Source organism: Larimichthys crocea, chromosome VII (assembly GCF_000972845.2).
Source record: "Larimichthys crocea isolate SSNF chromosome VII, L_crocea_2.0, whole genome shotgun sequence".
NCBI lineage: Eukaryota > Metazoa > Chordata > Actinopteri > Sciaenidae > Larimichthys > Larimichthys crocea.
Window position 1 is genome coordinate 3,598,254 of NC_040017.1, and position 20,541 is coordinate 3,618,794.

Consider the following 20,541-nt stretch of genomic DNA (forward strand, 5'->3'; position numbering starts at 1 on the left):
CAGAGCATTTGCGCTTTGTGAGATTTCAAACTCAAACTGCGGCAAATGTGTGAGAGACCTCCCTCCCGCTGCCTTTGAAGTACTGCTGCCCACAGAACTGTAAAATGCTAAACATAAATTGATAGTAAATGATATGGGCAGTTTCACTGCCCAGTCACACCGCTCTTACTGCAGTGGCTTTGATCACAAATCTCAGAAAATTGTTTAGCACTGCTACATACTATTAATATAATTCTATAATGAATACTGTAGGTGAAACAGATTGGTATGTCATTTACATGGGCTGGATATTATTATAGAAATACTGCATGAAAGAAAATGAGTCTTTGAAGTAAGTGAAGGGGGTTTACAAAGCAAAAGGGCCTTCATCAGTAATGCTAGAGCAAGATAATACAACTATGCTAGCAGCTCTGTGCAGCTGTACTTGGTCACAATGGTGCTAATGACTAACATCAACATTTTAATATTCTCACAGTGACTCACAATTACCATGTTCACCATGTTAGCAAAGCACAACTGAGGAATATTGTTAATTTTGCAGCCATTTTGTCATGAATGTGATAATGGTGCTTGAAGAAAAGTCAAGGAATTTAAGTTAATAAAAATCTCCGCCTGGGAACCATGAATGTCTGGAACAAATTTCCTGAGAATCCATCCAATAGTTAGTAATAGAGTTATTTTAATAAAAGACAAAAATCTCACCTTCATGATGGAGAAAAAGTTTCATCATCCCGATCTATCCGGAGGGAAAAATGATTATCTGTACAAAATCTTGTGCCCATCCATCCTGTAGATATTGAAATATTTCACTGAATGAGTGAAACTTTGACCTGCTGGTGACACTGGATGAAACGTCAGGGGATCATTTATTCCTGTAAAATCCTAAGGTGACTAACAGGCACTGCCATTCCCAAAGCCATGCTGTCAGCGTAGCTTATATGTAAATAACACCAGTATGCATGCTGCTAAACATACACGGTCTGTTGTTTTTTCAATGAAATCCCAATTACAAACACATTTCTATATGCATGTGCATAGTTTAAATAATGTACCATATGCCGTGGAGGTTTCATTATAAACAAAAACAGCATGCATTGTGTATTGTATCTTGAGGACCAAAAATACACACTAAATGTTTGTCTGTATGTTTACAGCAGTGGCACCATTCTTATTCTGTACCACGCTTTTGACTCAAGCCTGTGGCGTACATGTGCATAATGCTGTGTGTTCACAGGTGACCCACACATCAAAACAATGCTCCAACTGTGTAACTCTTCTACTTTTATCCCCCGTCTATTGCTTGTATTACCCTTGGGTCCTCTTTTGATTTGTAATAATCGCAGTCATCTCTGTTGTTAGTACTGTGCAAATTTGCCTTTTCACCATAAAATTCCACAGTAAATAAACACAAAGAGGGCATCTGAAAAATGATCCCACTGTGAGTCAGCATCTCACTAATTTGAGGTCTTTCTTGTATTTTTCTATCGGGCAACAGTGCAAATGATTAAAAGCTTCAATCGTATCTTGGCTGCAAAGTCAAGAGGCTCCTCCAGCTACTTAGCATGGAGACCCATTTGGAGAAGAACCAAGTTCCAATCAGTACGTCAGTAAATTTCACTGAAACAGACTCTGTTTATTACAAATGCAGCACATGGCACAGACCTGGGTTATAAATCCTGAAATCACCTGAGGCCCCGGAATAATTCTCACACACCCAATTTGGCTTTGGATAGAGGCATGCATCATACAACGCCATGTGAATACAAAAACATGACTATTCAGCTTTAGACACAGGTACGAATAACAAAGACTAAGAAGCTGCTCAAAAGAAAGATGTGTCTTTCAACAAGGTCACCATCTTTCAACTCCTTCAGGTTTCAGGTCATTGACATCATGAATATTTTTGCTTCATTCATCATTTTCTGTTTTCTAGCTTTGGGAATATTTCAATAACCATTGGTTAGATTATCACAATTTTGTACAGACATTCCCATTGTCGTGTGTATGTAGGCATGCTGATGTTTGCAGTTAGCTCTCACGGCGTGTGCACCGTCATGGCAAAATGAGGTATATTCAGTACTTTTGCACAGCACAACAGCATCACAACAATGTGAGATTCATGCACAAAAGTAGTTGAGATCAAAATGAAGTCCGAATGCTCGGCACTGACGGGTCTCAATGTCAGCATGTCGATCATGGATCATCAGTGAAGTGAGAGTCCAGAAACTTTAAAACAACAATTAACCTGGCTTCCAAAGAGAAACCTTGAAACAAGCTGGACTTAATCGTATACATTTTAAAGAGTAACGTGTCATTGGAGAAAGAGATTGTTAGTTAGACAATATTGATTTTTAAAGATCTTAATACAGTCCGTAATTGCTGTAGAGAACACTTTTCACTCCACTCCTGATTCCTGAGTCCATATAGTCCGCATTCCAACTACAGCCCATAGAATCCACTGTTAACAGACAGCATTGGATGTGGACTACGTAAACAATGTGTGGGCACTATTGTCATGCAGACCATGTGAACCGTCCATAGTGGGATAGAGCTTTATTCAAGGTCTCTGCCTTTTCAATCAATACGCTCTCACTGAGACTTATTTCCTAACACTGAATGTGAATGTTTTAAATATCTGACAGGTTTACTGGCTGTAGAATTTTAAACTATAATATAATAATTATTATACAAAATTATTCATCCAACAAGCTTGTTCTCAAAGAGGACAAGATAAGATAAGAGAGTCTAATTAGTGGTGTGATGTGTTTTATTGATAGATTTTGATTGAATATTATATAGAATATCAATATTGATATCCACTTATCCGGCCCGGGGGGGCAATCATGGCCCCTCTATATTATAATATTTATGGCCTGTTAGGATTGTCAGATACTAGATAATCAGATAATATTTGACATAACGAAGCATCTGAATGCACTACGTTAACCTCTAAGGACATAACTGTTGAAATATTACTTTCTGAATAATCTTCTTCTGTAGACACAGAACTGAGCACTGTTAACAGCTGTTCACACTACGCCGCCTGTGTAGAGCGTAGTGCGAACAGCCGTTAACAGTGCTAAGTGTCTACAGATGCGTTAAGGCACAATATTGAGTGTAAGTCACCTATGTTTAAGCAGCACTCAGAACCCAACACAGAATCATTGGTACACACGTAAAATGGAAAATTGCATGAAGACAGCTGGACTTATTCAAAGAGGAACACATCTGTTCAGTCAGACGAGCAGGAGACATATGAGCTGAGGTGCCTCCTGGGTAGACATTTAGATTTTACCTTTGGTTCTGAGAAATTCTGATGGGCATTTTGCCATCCATCCATCCATCCATCCATCCATCCATCCATCCATCCATCCATCCATCCATCCATCCATCCATCCATCCATCCATCCATCCATTTCCTTCCACTTATCCGGGGTCAGGTCGAGCTGCAATCCCTAGCAACGCATTCCAGCTCCTCCTGTGTTTGCCAATGATTATTTGTTTGACAATGTTACCCACAACTATTCACGTCAATTGTTTTATGTTTATTAAAAAGCTATAGCCCAAAACAACTGGAATCACCTCGACCTCACGTACCACAATGCATAGGCATCTTTGTATCACAGAAGAGAGAGGGGGAAAAGAAACAACCCGAACTACCTCAAATTTCACTGAACGATAAGAGATATTCTGAGGGATAAATGATGGGTTGTAAACTCTGTCTTTTGTCTCCTGTTTTCTTTTCCAGGAGATAATAATGGCTGGCCCCATCTATTTGACAAATATTTTGGAATGCCTAGCTACAACACTGGCACCAAGTCCAATGTCTGCTGTAAGTACTGATGTTCTGTTTCTAAACATTATATTTTATGATATATTTGTGCTTATGTATATAATTTTTCTAATTGTCCATTAGGGCAGTAAATAGAAAGCCGTACATGGTTGATAAACAGATGTGATGACTGTGTTATACAGTTTTTCTATGAAATCAAAACACTTCACACAGCAACAGGGGTTTAATTACCAGCTGCAGTTGCAGTTCAGCCAGATCCATGATCGATACAGTTGTGGGTGGAAAGCCAGTGGGGAGATCATGTCCTATTGACTCCAACTAGTTGGCTGGGATGCTTTTGTGGAGGAAGGGCATGGTGTGAACCTCCAGGAATTATGCCCTCCTCATGAAGTTCCTCCACAACAGATAAGACAGATGTGAGTTTTCTTAATGACGTAAGCATTGATCAAGACTGGTAGCCATTGTGCTCCTCTTTTCCGCTTTTAAAGAAGACAAAGCGAAAGCAAAGCAATTTTCTCTTCTGTAGATTAAACTGTTCAAGTCATTGAAAGTGTTGCCAATTACAGCTCAGTTTTGGGCAATCAGACAGAAGAATGGAAGAAAAGAACTTTAATTTGACTGAAGCAGATAGAGACGTATACTGGCACCTTAGGATAAATAGCAAATATCCTGTGAAGTATCTGTAGCAATTTGAAAATATAAGAAAATATGAGAAAATAAAATGAATAAAACCTTCAATAATGCCCGCTGCCGACTTGCTGATGTTTACCTGCTGTGCCTTGCCACTATGACTCATCACAAAAGAGCACAAGAAGGCAATGAAGCTCTCTGAAGATAAAAGGACTGAGCCGCCAATTCAGAAACTTAAAAAAGACAGAAAATATAATATGAATGGGCATGACTGTATATATAATAAAATATTCTCAAATAAATTTGAGGGATAGAAAATACATTACGTTCATAAATAACAAGCTCATCATTGTTTTCAGAGGGGAAATGCTATTACTTTCTTTGAAATTAGCAAGTGCAGGGAGTATGAGCTGGATGAAATGTGTTTTTAACCGTAGTTAAAGTTACCTATCTACAATTCTGTTTCCAATAAATATGGCACGCTGTGTAACATGTAAATAGAAACCAAATGGTATTTTGTTTTTGTTTTATTGTTGTTGTTTTTTTACGTTTCATAATACCAAAGATTTTCAATTGGTGACACGTCTGGACTGCAGACAGACCAGCACATGGACTCTTTGATAGAATGAGGTTTGGATCGTCTTGCTGAAAAAAACAGAGCGGTCTTTCAAAAAGACGTCAGCTTGGCAACATAAATTACTCCAAAACTTTTATGTGTTGTTTAGCGTTATTGGTGCCTTCACAATTGTGCTGGTTATCATGCCATGTGCACATGGAGTCCATGATGAAGAAATATTTCTAGATCTGGTTTATATACAGTTTGCATGGTAGAGTTTTAACTTGCATTTGCAGATGCAGAACTGTGTTGACAGACAACACAGCCCCTTACAGTGATGTCCACGACAGAATCTTGTCTGTTTTTGGTGCAGTGACGTTGGAGAGCCTGAAGATCATGACCATCCAGTACTGGTTTTCAGCCTTGTCCCTTGCATACAGAGTTCTTCTGATTCTTCTGGTTCTGAAACTTTCTTAAATTGTTGCACTAATTAAACAACGAGTCTTTCACAGAGTGGTGAACTCAAAATCTTCATACCCCATAGTAAATTAACTGGATGTATAAGACGTATAAGCACAATCAATTGTCATTTTGTCACCGGTTTGTCAGACTTGATCTGTTTAATCATGACTCATACCTACAGAGTCTAAATGTTGACATAATTATACTTTTAATTTACCATCTGCACTGAATTGCAAACATTAAAACACAAACAAGTCAGGGGAAATCTTAATGTCAGGTTTCATTTTGAGCTATGACATCAGGTTTTGTGAATCTTTTGCTCACGGTGGAAATTTTGAAAAAAATTGAGGAATCTGAGTAAGCGCCTTTCTCAGCTCATGCTTCTTCTTTCTCCCTCTAATGTGACAGTCACTCTAGGGGGCACTTCATCATGCTTTATGTACCATAGGGGCATCCAAGAGGGCAGAATAACCAGTTAGAAAATGAATCCAGCTGTCTGTTCAAACTGGACTTTAGATTTTGATATACTTTATTTTAATGACATTAAATAACTTTATTTGTAGGTCCTACAAGATCTTATGTTTAAATTTCTTGGCAAAATGTCTAAAAAAGAGAAATCCTGTACACGCTAATAACAGGTTTAAAAACCACAGCCTGTCTACCTCTGCCTAAAACCCTCATTCATCTTTAGGTACAGGCCTCGTTTCAGGAGGGGATCAGCTGAAAGTCTGCCCACCTACCTCAATCAACTTGAAAGACCAAACACCTCTCCACAGTGATTATGTAGCTATTTAGAGAAGGGATTTCTGAGTGTTGTTTCCCTTTCTGCTTACACTGAAAATAGGAGGCCAGTGTTCTGTTCTTTTAAAATCAGAAGACTTGTCCCTATTGGCAGATTATGGAATATAATATTCTAATATTTAGTGGTACGCACTACCGGACCATACCGGCTTACTTTCACCCCTGTCTGTGAGCCAGATGCAGTTATCAAAAGAGCCACATCTGGTTTGCGAGCCATAGGTTGCCGACCCCTGCTTTATGTTGTAAATATGTCAGATACACACTGCAGGCCTTTATACAAATACATATTTTCCTAACTCTTGCTATGCTCTCCCTACCTCTTCTGGAAATTATTCATTACTGTGATTGACTCTATGAAGATTTAATTTCAGCATTTCAAGTAACTTCAAACTGACAAACTGCAGCATCATTTAGTTATGAGGATATACACTTTTCTGTTATTATTTCCAGGAAATAACTCTCATACTGGGGCAGCAATCACAACAATCACAGCAAAAAGGTTTCTGGTTTGAACCATGGCTGGGGTTTTCCATGTGGTATTTGCATGTTTTCCCCTGTGTGTCTCTGCATGGGTTCCTCCCACAGTCCAAAGTCACGCAGGTTAATTGGTGTCTAAATTGGCCATAGGTGTGAATGGTGATTTGTCTTTGTGTGTTAGCCCTATGAACTGGTGACTTGCCTAAGTGTACCCTGCCCCTACTCTATAAAGAATAAGGCATCAGAAAATGGATGAAACTCTAGTACAGTGGTCCCTCGTTTATCACGGGGGATACGTTCTAAAAATAACCCACAATAGACGAAATCCGCGAAGCAATCAGCTTTATTTTTTACAATTATTATACATGTTTTAAGGCCGTAAAACCCCTAACCACACACTTTTATACACTTTTCTCAAACATTTTTTCACATTTCTCTCTTATTTAAACACTCTCAAAGTTCAAACTTTTGCAGATTTAACAAAAATAAGTACAATACTGTATTAGTAAATAAAACCAAAGATCAAAACCTGTTTTCAAGCCCAAACATTTTTAACAAATTTAATTTTAATGATCAATTTACGAGGTTTGATACATACAGAACAGAAATTATTACCAGTAACTCACGCGTATTTCACAGTTCCTCTGACGGTGCCTCTTTAAATCTGTATGTAAATCTGGCAGGCCGAATGCATTTTGTACAGTACTCCCTTAGCTAATCAGGATGCTGAACACAATGCACGTTCATACTGTACAGTACGCTTTAAAAAAAAGCATGCAAAATTACACTAAAAAAAATCTGCAAAACAACGAGGCCACGAACGGTGAACCGCGTTATAGTGAGGGACAACTGTACTCTATTCCTTACATTTAAGGGTGTAGTGCACTTTTATCTCTGCGTTAGATTGTCCCAGTGTTTTAATGAAATGTAAATTGGGTGTATTCGCCAATGATACACCTATATATATATAAAAACAAAAGTAATCTGTTCTGTGCCGAACCTGTGCATCTGCTCATCTGCTAATCAGATGTCTGGCCTCAATCAATAGTACTTCTGCAAAATATTCTGTTAGCTGAGATGTGAGTCAAACATGACTTATCTCAAATTTGTAATTATCCCTGTTAATGAAAATGTGTTTGCCTGTCAAAAGGGTATTCTTTCATTACTTGCCCCTGGTGGCTAATTCTGATATGCCGTCAAATATAATTTGCTTTCATTGGAGCCAGGGGGCCTGGTTAAACAATCGTATCCGCTCAGTTTAATTACATCTTGAATACCTAAACTGTGATTTAATGAATGATTATCAAAGCTGGCTTATCTAAGGAATATTCAATAAGCCATCCTGAGAGTTTTGGTTCTGTTATTAACTATTACCAGCTTGTTTTTGTCCTCCAGGACACTATTAATAAATTATGCCTTTCCCCCCCAAATCCTTTAATCTCAGGGCTTACATTTTCTTCCAGCAGGACTAGGTTGCCACTCTTCCAAACAGCTGCATTTGACAATTTGGCACTCAGCATCACTGCTGGATGGCCAGTTGATTGACATGTCCTCTGATGTCCCTTCCCTCTCTCCTCCATCCCTCCAGTGTTGGGAGTTGTTCCTGAGCTCTGCCAATGCCGAGACCTGGAGCTGGATTGTGACGGTGCGCAGCTTGAAGATATCCCAGTGGTAGCAATAAATGTCACCATGATGTGAGTAGAAAATACCCCCTTATTTTTTTTTTCAATATCCTCTGTCTCAAGCAATCCCCAGGAGGTCAGCATCATCAGTTGTGACTGTCACAGCATGGCAGAGGTGTTGTTGTAGACCCCCCTCTTCCAAAACACTACCCTGCGACTGTGAGTACCTGTCATTTCCATGAGAGAGTTGAATAATATACTTGAAGCCAGAGTTAAGAAATCTGCAGAAAGAAATCTCCTGAATCTGAAGAAATCTCCATCTGCAGTTCAATTCAACAAATGAACAAAAGTCGTCCAGGCTTGCAGCACGGGTGGGCAATCCCCAAAGTTATTTGTTACTTTTATAGGCGAAAAGGGTAGATAATAAAATAGCTTTGTACAAGTACAAGGAATCAATATGTCTCCTAATGGTGGTCTGGAGGATTGGTGATGAGGTTTCAAAAATTCAAATCAGTAAGTTTTCTCTTCTTTTTGGAGCAGGAACATTCAAAAACTCAGAAAATCTAATATCAGTGTTTAGAATTTACTATGGGGTATGAAAGTCAGAGAGCTACTAAAATCACATACATTATCTGTTGCCCTGTTGGAGTAGACTTTTAGGTCTCCAGACCTTAGGTTCAGACTGAAATATTTTCACAGCTATTGGATCAGTTACCATTAACACCTGAACTACATAGAGAAACAAAAATAGGTTTCTTATTTGAAGAAACAGTTTTCGACTTCTCAGCTTATTGCTGTGGTGTTTGAAATATGACTATGTGTCGGTGGCATTTTCAGATATAAGTTTAGCCCTCATAACCTTTATCATTTGTGGTAATATAAACTGCTTTATTCTGTTATTGAAATTGTAAACATTAAATAATTTTTTTCATTAAAGGATTTTCTTCAGGAAAGATTTTGAGCGAGTCTTTGAAGAGCTAAAGTGGAATTAATGAGTTAGGTTAGTCCATTGTATGAATCGGAAAAATGAAAATACAAATAAAACAATGAGAAACAATTAGTGAGTTTGGTTGTGACAGTTCCCAGACAGGCTACAAAATGCACTGTTTTGTTTACACACAAGAGTATTTACCAGTTTGCTATCAAAGGATTTTAGTTCTATGCAAATGTGACAGCCTTATTTCAAATAAACTCTGTACCCGTTGTCTTCCCCCATTTAGTACACAGGCTTTAGTAAAACTGGAGCTTGTCTGTGACCTGTGTGTGCGTCCTGGCTGAACTGGAATGAACTGTCTTCACTATTTGGCTCACAATGAGACAATGGTTATTTTTTTCTGTTATGTTTGGCTGTGTAAGATTCAAGGATATTTACACCGACACTCACAATAGACAATGTTATCTGATTTGAGAAGGTGTTTTAGAGTGTTGTATTACTTGCAGCTTTAATGTTACTAGTTAATACATTATGACCAATCTTTTAACAGGTTGTCAAGAGAAATTGCCTGATGTGTGTGGTAAATGGAATTGGTGTATAGTTCTCCCTTTAAGACTAACTATGTCAGTTAGAGCAAAACAAAATATTGTAAAGAGTCATGTCACTGAAAATCACGACGTTACTGTGTCTGAATAAATCAAAATATCTGAATATCTGAAACGCACTATAATCAGTGATTAAGACACAAATGCTGTGCACATGGATTGACAGCTTACTGGGAGGTTTTTTTTGGTGAGATTTTATGAATTTATTGGCATATTTTGGCACAGCAGCTTTCAGAGTTCAGTACTGGGAAAAGTCTGACAGCTGCCTCAGGGTCTTCATGCGGGTTGCTGTCCAGTAGCATCCACTGTTGCACCTGAATAGTGTAACATCCCCTACTGTGGGCTATAATATCACCTGGCTCCACTCATATTAGTTCTGGACACTCCTGCTCTCTCTTTATTTCTGTCACAGCACAGTGCTGCACTGATGACACATCTATTAATTATTCATATTATTAATCTTCTAATTGTTTTTGGTCCTCTAAATGGGTGTTTTTCTTTGAAAATTTGAAGCATAGTGTGAAGTCTTACACTTCAGTAACATGTTTGTGAATGAAACTTGCCCAAAGTGGAAAACATACCTTTGTATGTCATTTTTAGGGCCATTGATTCTGTTTATGATCAAAAATCACACAAATGCTCATCTAGTCATAAACAGGTGATATTTATCAAGCTGAAATGAGTGTCTGGTTTGTGCAGTTACAAAACTCACATAAAAAAGTAAGATTTAGGATAGAGGTACATAGCATTTAGAGTGCTGTGATTTTTTTTTATTTTTATCTTTAGTATTTACCACAGAGAGAGGAAGAAAGGTGCACTGCAGGATTGGTGTCATTTTTTTATGTATTGAACGTTGAGATGGTAATTTAAGTATTTAATACGTAGGTCTTTTTTCAGGGTCGATATTTTAGCACTTAATAATTAAAAGCCACATGTTGATAATAAAATAATAATCATGACAATCTAAAGGGGCAGCAGTGTATGATGATGTTGTGTACCTCATTCTATATTCTAATTTTTTATTTCTTCTGTCCTTTAGGTCCCTACAAAGGAACCAGCTTCAGAAACTGAGAGCAAACACATTCTTTAAGTACCAGAGTCTACAGAAACTGTGAGTTTCCCATAAAATATGGATTGTATTTATATATTTATTTATTTATTTATTTATTTATTTATTTATTTATATATATTATGTATTACACAGTACCAGTAGCTATATATTGCTTTGATGGCAGCTTAGCTTTGTACACTCTTGGTATTCTCTCTATCAGCATCATGACATCGTCACCTGAAATGATTTTCCAACAGTCTAGAAGATGTTCTCTGCAATGCTCTCCAACTCCACTCCATCACTCTCTTCCTTGGTCAAATAGGAGGTGGGGTGTTCTGGGTCATTGTCCTGTTAGAAAGCGAATGATGGTCCCACTAAGATCAAACCAGATGACCTGATTCAGAGTGCTATGATAACCATGCTGGTTAAGTGTGCTCTGAATTTCACCAGCAAAGCGTCCCCACACCAAAACACCACCTCCCTTATGTGGGAACCACACATGTGGATACCATCAGTTCACCTTCTCTGGGTCTCACAAAGACAACCAAAAACATCAAATTTAGATTTGGACTCAGACCAAAGTACAGAGGTCCACTGGTCTAATGTCCATTTCTTGTATTTCGTGGCTTAAGCACTTCTTGTTGGTCTTCCTTTAGAAGTGGTTTCTTCTCAATTTGACCATGAAGGCCTGATTCACACAGTCTCCTCTGAACACGTCATGTTAAGATGTGTACAGTGTGCTTGAACTCTTGTAGCATTTAAAGTGGTCTGTAACCTGAGGTGCTGTTAATTTGCAGTTTCTAAAGGCTGGTAACTCTAATGAACTTATCCTCTGCAGCAGAGGTATCTCTTGATCTTTCTTTCCTGGGGCTACCATAATCAGAGCCAGTTTGATCATTGTGTTTAATGGTTTTTGTGTCAGCGCTTAAAAACACATTTCAAGTTTCAAGTTTTTGACATTTTCCTGTTCTTCATGTCTTAATTTAATGACGACCTATAATTTCTCTTCATAGTTTTGATGTCGTCTGTGATACAGTATTTTTTTCATAAGCAACAAATATAATATAGTATTTTTAGCATGCATGATAACTCATTCAGTGAAGCATGATGTGTTCATGATACCATAGAGCCAAGATAATGATGAGCCTTTGAGTGACATATACAACAAATGAATTTCACAACTACAAAGCCGAAATGTGTGAGGCTAAGATGACTGCTGGGAGTGCTGACAGAAGTGATTGTTTTGTTCTGCGGACAGATCCATTCATTGCAGACTTTTCATTGTTTATCAACCTCACACAGTGCCTCTAACTGTGGCATCATGCGAATAGGTCTGATCCTTCGGCAGGAACCATTTGGCTGTGTCAGACTGTCAACCTTCAGTTGCTGCTTTGAATGTTTGATCGGATTGATCGGTGTGTATTCTCTGAAATGTGCATAAACAAACATCAGAATGAAAATGCCATGTGTGTGAAATACACGAAGGGACAAAAACGCAGCTGTCAGGGGAGGTTTGTTGAGCTCACAGTATGCGCTAAGAAATAAGACTCTAGGTATTAACCAGACCCTGATTCTTTGATAACAAATACTAATTTCTGATAGCTTAGTTGGGGTTATGTCTAAAAATCTTTCTTTGTGTAAACAAAATTCTGTTTCTCACTCAAGCAATCAATCAATTATAATCTGTCTATTGTTGTTTTCATTAAACCAACAGACTCAAGGGTTATTTCATTTTTCTCACATTGGTCATCTGGAATTTAAAGGATTTACAAACAAGTTTAAAAAAAAGTTTTGTCTTTTTTCTTTTATTTTTATATATAGATATCTCCAGCACAACCGGATCCAAGATGTGAGTCCTGATGCATTCAGAGGGCTGTATAATTTAACAAGGCTGTAAGTTAGTTCATTTTTCTAATGCATACAATTTACTACATGAACAGCTCTATAGGCTGTGCTATTGACCTTGCATCAGATGTTTCATTAATGCCTCACAATCAGTGGCTTAATCACAGCTGTGTCTCAGGTTTTTCTACATCCTGCTGAAGTCATTTAGTTCTTGGTATATTTTCTATGAGAAGCAATTATTTTCTATAATCTCTATAAAAAAAATAGATAAAGCATTATGTTGCTTGTTGATGAGGTTCTTTTATGGACCAGTCACTCAGAGAAATGTTTACTTCTTTGTAAACGTTCCTAGTTTCTGTAGAAAATTTGACCAGTTAAGCTCACATTTATTGAAATATGACAATTGTATTTCTTTAGTTTTTTTAGTTTTTGTTTTTTTTAGCTGAGTGCATTTGCCAGCCCCACTTCTCATTACAGCCGGTGAAATCAAAACTTAAATTTGACTTTTTTGCTACAGCTTGTTATGGCACTGTTAATTATGTGAGATATGTGAGAAAAACTGCAGACTTTTAAATCACTAGATATGAAAATGATCAACAGTACAGCACTACCTCTACCCCAACAACGTCCAACTTTGGGATGATTAAAAAGCAGGACAGGACTTATCATCCAAACTCACTCCCGGACTACTAATGCTGTTATGGATAAATGGGAAGAAATGCCTGCAGCCAGCTTCCAAATATTATGGAAAGCCTTCCCAGAAGACCAGAGCAGGTTAATCCTTGTAAATCACATGTGTTTACAATCACATGTAGATGTAATATCACATATAAAAGATAAATAAAAAATGATTGACTTAGATTTTTCAAACTGATAAACTGAATTGTTTTTTTTGTTGTTTTTTTTTGTAAATATACACTTATTCTGAATTTGATGCCTGCAACATTTTCCAAAAATGTTGGTATAGGTGCAACAAGAGACTGTGAAAGTTGTGGAATACTGTACCTGTTTGGACTATTCCACAGATAAACGGGTTCATTGGTAACAGATCATTCACAAGCAAAGATGGGGAAAGGTTCACTATCTATAATTCATAATATCATCCAAAAATTCAGAGAATCCAGAGAAGTCTCCCCATGTTATGAGCAAGACCATAAACCAGCATTCAATGTCTGTGATCTTCAACATCTTTGGTGGCAGTGCATTAAAAACAGAAATTTTTCTTTTTTTTTTTGTAAATCATGAACACTGTGTCCTCTGGGCTACATTTACAGTACATTTCACAAAGCATTCCAACTTTTGGGGGTTTGGGTATTGGGGTTACAGTACTTAGTGATGCAACAAGTAACTTAGTTTATTCAACCTGTTAAGACAGCATCCTCTTCAGGTAACCTTCTAAATCATCTTTCCTCTCTTAGATATCTGAGCTACAACAAGATATCTGTCCTAATGCCGGGGGTGTTCCAGGACCTGCACAAGCTGGAGTGGCTGTATGTTTATACTCAGAAAGTTAATATTGAGAAAGAAAGTTCTGCACCAAAGGAATACAGTATAAAATGCTCCATGCATAGTATATTAGGATATTTATATTTATTTCACTTCATGTAAATATTGGTTTGCCATAGGCAGAGAAGTCTGGTTTTGTGATAGATAATTCCGACTGATTTATTTTTTATTTTTGCACCATTTCCTTTTTATTGCATGTCTATTGATTCTTTCCTTCTGAATCACTATTCTGCAAATTCGTCTAAATTATATCTTGTTTTTTTTTTTTTGTAGGATCCTGGAAAATAACAAGATCCATCAAATGTCCTCCATGACCTTTTCAGGGCTAAACTCACTTGTTTTACTGTGAGTTTTTATTTTATATTTATGCTTTTTTTTTTGTTATTTTGCTTTGCTGTGATGTCCTCTCAAATCATCAGACAGTCTGGTTTTAAGAGTTTTTGTTGATTAGTTGAGATTAAATGAGTTTCTCCTTTGAACATTGAACACAAATGTACTACCCCTTATTCCACTGTGACTCACTGATCAACAGGGTTTTATTAAACAACTCTCTGACAAAGCTGGATGATATCTGTCGGGAAATGCCAAGATTGAACTGGCTGTAAGTAGGATGTCAAAAATATAAAAGTGACATGTATTTTGATGAATTTATTCTGTATGTGGCTGTGTGTGTCCTCTGAATTTCATAACACTTTCTTGCAGAGATTTGGAGGGAAATCACATTGAAACCATTGGAAATGTGTCACTACGCTCATGCAGTATGCTGACAGTTCTGTAAGTATGTTTACATAATTTTGTCCATGGCAAAGGCTAAGTTTTTTCTCATAATTAATTTGACATTTTCTATAACATTTGTGAGAGCCTTGTAAATCAGCCTTGGTTTTTCAAAATATGAATTACTGCTACTAGCCTAAGCATGGAATTGCTGCTTTGATTTATTAAATGTAATTATGAGGGTCAAAAGGTAGTAATATGATTCTTTTTTTCTCCTTTTTTCCATTTATTGCCAGGGTTTTACAGCGGAACAGGATAAGCTATATACATGAACAGGCTTTCTCAGTACTTCAAAAACTTGGGGAATTGTAAGTTCTTTTTATTAGATTGTACCAACAACACTGCATAGAGAAAATGTTACAACTTCTGGGATTGTGCCAAAAAGAAAAGGAAAAATTCTGGAAAATTGGAATGGGAAAACACTGGAGAGTAAAGCAAATACAATGTTTGTGTGGAGCCTTTGGTATAATCTGATTCCTGCTTTCCCAAAAATGATCTTGAAAGTGCCTTCTTAACATTCATAGTTTACGCTTGAACTACTGTATGTGAACCTCCAGATACTTTAGCTTCCTGTCTTGGTAGTAAAAACTTCAAATAAAGCTGCAAGGAACAACTGACACCAGTCAGGGACACAAGTGTAATGATCTCACATTTAGAATAAACGCTTCATTGAACAGATACATGTAATTTTGTGAAGACCATTTGTTCTTTTGTACACCACTAGCTGTGAGGCCTGAAGATGGTCGTTTGGCTCTTCGTGCATCCAGTAGTGGTGTGTATGCCTGAGACTTTGTTCGAGAGCATCATATCTCTGATCCCCTGGGCAGATTGTAGAGATATTGGTAGTCCCCACAGAAAGATTTGTAATTATTTTGGTGATTCTCTGACCTTTCCTTAGGTCATAACTTACCCTTGACTGACCTTTTCATCATTTTTTACAAAGTTTGTTCACAGTTTTATTGCCACTTCATTGTCTATACAGTACACACACACACACACACACACACACACACACACACACACACACACACACACACACACACACACACACACACACACACACACAAAGTTAGGTCCAGTGCATTAAGAGCTCCTTTGAGTACATGTTGTGTGTTCACAGCAACAGCTTCCAAATGCGAATGTCATACCTGGAATCAACTCCGGACCACTTACATGCTTAATTGATGAAGAAATAATAAAAGAATAGCTCAAATCTGTCCATGAAACAGCTTTTGAGTCAACCGTCCAATTACTTTTGGTCTCTTGAAAAAGATGCAACTAGATTTTAAAAAGCTGTAATTCCTTAACGTTTGGTCCAATTTACCTAGAATACCCTCAAATTAAACCTGAGAGACTGTCCTTTAAGCCCATATTCACTATTTAACTAAAACCTGAATGTATTTTGTGTAAATATATATATCCAGACATTACATATTTGTGGTATCCATATTATGTCATTTAAAGTGTGGTAGATGTAATGTAAAGTATCAAAGTTATTATTCACGAGTGTTTCTCTTTGTAGTGTACTTCAATGGACACTACTGTCTTTAGTACTGTTCTTATTGCTGACCCACAAACACAGGAAACAGGACTTTATGACTTGCAAGCGATTCCTGCAGATCTGTAGTGTTTCCTTCTTTTCTTTTTGCAGATACTTGATCTCTTGGGTATTGCACATGGCGTCTTGCTGTGATCTTTGCAGAGTGCCCTGCGTTTCTTTCATTTTATGTGCCTCAGTGTGAGCTCACAGTATTCTGTAGTCTTTTCAAACATATTTTATAGCTGTTAAAAGCTCCTTGAGTCTTAACAATTCTAAAGTTCTCTGAAATCTTATTGATTTAAACCTTTTTGCCTGAGTGGATCTTTGAAGAACAGACAGTTTGTGGTCACTTTTAGGCCAGACAGCATCTATTGTTTTTTATCATTGGTTAATATCTTTGAGGCTCACATACTTTAAAGGGCAAAACTGTCAATACTTAAACCTTGTTGTGAAATTTGCAACTGTTTGTCATTTATTTAAAAAAAATAATCTAAAGTAAATGCAGTCATTCTGCAGAAAAACATCCCTGCCAGTGTTTTTCTATTATACATGATATTTGGATTAACATCACTGCTGTATGTTACTGCTGTAGATAAAAGGAAGCACTTAATAGTTAATAGAACTTGTGCTTGTCCTCATCCCTGTAGATATTTTACGCTTCACCTCAGAAGTGATGAAATGTGCATTGCATGTATCCTCAGCAGACATAAATGCCGTAGAGACACAACACGTTTTATGAGGACTGAGACTTTTTATTCACTATAGAAACTCACACATTTTTCTTCAGCTGTGATATTTGTCACCATAGCTGTCTCCTTTCACACATGTAACCCACAGCTGAATATAGCTCAAGTTCATGCATAGGCTTTAAGGCGAATGAAAACCGTGGGTGGTGCAAAAAGGTGAATTATGTTTTTGACATACAGAGACAGTATTGCGAGGTTGTTGTTTTCAGTGTGAATGTTAAGCAATCTGCCCCCTGTACACTGCAGTTACAGAGGGTGGATTTTTTTGTGTGTGCATTTGTCAGATATCCAGCGTTGTACATCAATATTTGTTTGTTGTTTTGTGTTTTTGGGGAACCGATGTGGATTTGTCTTGGTGCACAGGGATCTATCCAACAACAGACTGGTGGCTATCCCTCCCAATCTCTTTGTCTTACTGGGGGATTTGCTCCAACTGTGAGTAAGGTTTCCACAAATACACTGGGATATAACAGTTCTGTATGCAAGCATACCTATTTTATGAATATTTTGATAGAGATTATTGCTGTGTATCAATATGGATACTTCTGTTTGTGCAGAATTAGAGTAGTAACGTCTCAATTTGAGTACGGCCTTTGTGCATTTACTAGAAATGATGATCGCAACATTGTCACGTTTTGCTAAACTGCAACTGGAGAATGGAAGACACTAATTATAAAACATACCTGCAACTTAAATCTGTATATTGCAGTATTTACCACAACTGCTTCAGCACCAGCAGCTTCCTCTTCTTCCACTACGTAGCCAAAATGGTGACCACTTAGACATTCAGCACTCACACACACACTTTTTGACCATTATGAGCGCCCCATCCTGGTACTCACATTACACTGCATTTTGCCATAGCCAAAAGTGTGAATGCATTAAGGTACCTAAAATAGTGTAAGTGTGGAAGTATACAAATTGATACACCTCATATCTTTTCTGTGAGTCGATTCTTTTGAGTTATCAGTTAGATTATATAGTTTCAATGAAATTAGTAAATACAAAACACACTCTCACTGTGGCTGCTCATTACTCCCCTCGCATAGATAAAAAATTGTCATTCTCAAAAAAGGCCAAATCAGAATCACAATTCTATTTTGTAGACACATTTGTGGTCAGTACTAACCACGGTGCATTAGCTTCTCAGTAAGAGCCCACTTTCAATGTGAAGCAGCATCAGCAGTAACTTCAGTCATTTGTAACCAGGGCTCAGCACTAACTTTAAAACTGGTTTGGTTGCTGAAACTTAAAATATGGTTGACATATATAGCCACCTTATATTTTGAGTAATTAAGACACTATGCAGTTAGGCATCTCCAGCTTAATAATAAAACTGTGACATGAAAGAAATTTAAAGCAGTTTTTTTACAGTAACTGAACAAACTTTTTGCTAATGGCAACTGGATAACTGTGCGGAGACCTGCAAACAATGATGCTGTTTAATGAGATAAAGTTGCACCCAAAAATGAGGTTTGACTTCATTATCATCTTAAGGATTACAACTTAGCACTGTAGTAGGATAGTCAATGCACTGAAGCTCTAACAGAAAATAGACACTGTGGTGGTTGGATAACAAGGTGTCATGTAAAGAGAAAAAATTCAAGGACACGTCTTCAAGACATAGCGGAAGGTAGGACACGACAGAAAGGGAAACTCGTGGGTGTTCACATGCATAAAAAATAGGTTTAGACATGTCACCATGGTAAATCTATTTTCAAGGAAGTGTAGCATTGAAAGGTGTATCTTTCTCCTAATTAGATCCATATGTAATAAACTGTTGTAATTAATAAAGCAGATTCATTTACATGTTATCTAAATGATGTTAACTACTGATGTTCTTATCTTTACCTTTTAGGAATATATCATATAATCCCATTATGAAGCTCCAAGTTGACCACTTTGACAAGTTGCATAAACTGAAGTCATTGTAAGTATACTACAACTTCACCCTGACCAACTAGGAGGAGGTACTTATTTTCTTGTTGTGAAGGTCGTGTGATTAATGTGCTCTTTCATTTGAGACACAAGCACACAGTGTTATACAAAGGTCAAAATGGCTGAACGAACAAAAAACTAAATTGTTTTGTATGGGGAAATATAAATGTTTATTTAGTCCTTGAGAGGCTGTCTGTCTAATGTACAGTAAAAAATCAATATACTGTATTGTGTCTGTTTTTGTGTGTGTGTGTGTGTGTGTGTGTGTGTGTGTGTGTGTGTGTGGCAACACTAAATCAATATGTCTTCATATCTTCCAGGAGCATAGAAGGGATAGAAATTGAAAACATACAACGGAGGATGTTTGAACCACTCAAATACTTGACTCATATGTAAGTACTCCATAGTCATGCTGTGTTCTATGTCCTTTGCAGCCTGTCACATATATCATAGCCTTTTCACATGTATTTCTATTGGTGAGTCCCAAGCTAGCCTTATCGAGACTCTCAGGCTTCTTTTCCAACTGGGAGATGTCGGAGTCAGACTTAGTGTAATCCATATTTTCTGTGGATGAAACAGCTCAAGATACACCCATATAGGTCTGAGGAAGGATGCAACAGAGAGGAAATAAATGCCCTTTCAGCCTTGCATGCATTCACAGAAGCTCACGATTGCATAAAACCACTTAGGCTAAAGGTTGTTCCTGAATTTTAATCTATGGCTGCTGTAGAAAAAAATGAATTGCATACAATCACCATGAGGGTTCTTTAGGAATTTGAAAGGATCCACTTTCCCCCATACACTCTCATAAAAATGAAAACATTTGTCAAACATAATACAGTCCCACCAGGATTTCGCAGGCCTTTTGTGAAATAGTTGCGGCCTAAAATGCCTGATGTTGCATGAGGTTTTCAAAAAAATTGCGGTGAAAGTTGCGGTGCTTTTTACATTTTTGTTGCGAATTTGTTGCGGGAGGAAGTGAAAGTTGCGATAAATTGCGATTCGACAGTCCCCGGAGATTGCGCAGGGAGCACTAAGTCCACGGTCCCGGGAAGCGGCGAGGTCCAGGCGGGCCGGCACTGTAAAGCTAATGGTCCCCAAAAGATGACGCCTACTGACTTTGGTGATTTCCTCTATTACAACAACAAGGACATTAAGGTTTAGAGTGATGTGTCTCTACAACTATTAGATAGATAAAAAAGCCAGAAAGTTTGGTTTGGTTTTGGCTCTTGAGCTCTACTTGTACTTGTATTTGTACTCT

The 20,541-nt window shown here is 37.5% G+C and overlaps 1 protein-coding gene across 1 annotated transcript in view; it reads left to right on the top strand.

Annotated features, from left to right (window-relative positions):
• Positions 1–20,541, top strand: part of rxfp1 (relaxin family peptide receptor 1) — a 61,705-nt gene that overhangs the window by 30,255 nt on the left and 10,909 nt on the right. The window contains exons 3-14 of the mRNA XM_010747848.3: positions 3,749–3,832; positions 8,308–8,413; positions 10,920–10,991; positions 12,753–12,824; positions 14,195–14,266; positions 14,556–14,627; positions 14,815–14,883; positions 14,985–15,056; positions 15,293–15,364; positions 17,706–17,777; positions 19,201–19,272; positions 19,601–19,672. Of these exons, the coding sequence (XP_010746150.1) occupies positions 3,749–3,832; positions 8,308–8,413; positions 10,920–10,991; positions 12,753–12,824; positions 14,195–14,266; positions 14,556–14,627; positions 14,815–14,883; positions 14,985–15,056; positions 15,293–15,364; positions 17,706–17,777; positions 19,201–19,272; positions 19,601–19,672 (907 nt within the window). The remainder of the gene's footprint in view (positions 1–3,748; positions 3,833–8,307; positions 8,414–10,919; positions 10,992–12,752; positions 12,825–14,194; positions 14,267–14,555; positions 14,628–14,814; positions 14,884–14,984; positions 15,057–15,292; positions 15,365–17,705; positions 17,778–19,200; positions 19,273–19,600; positions 19,673–20,541) is intronic.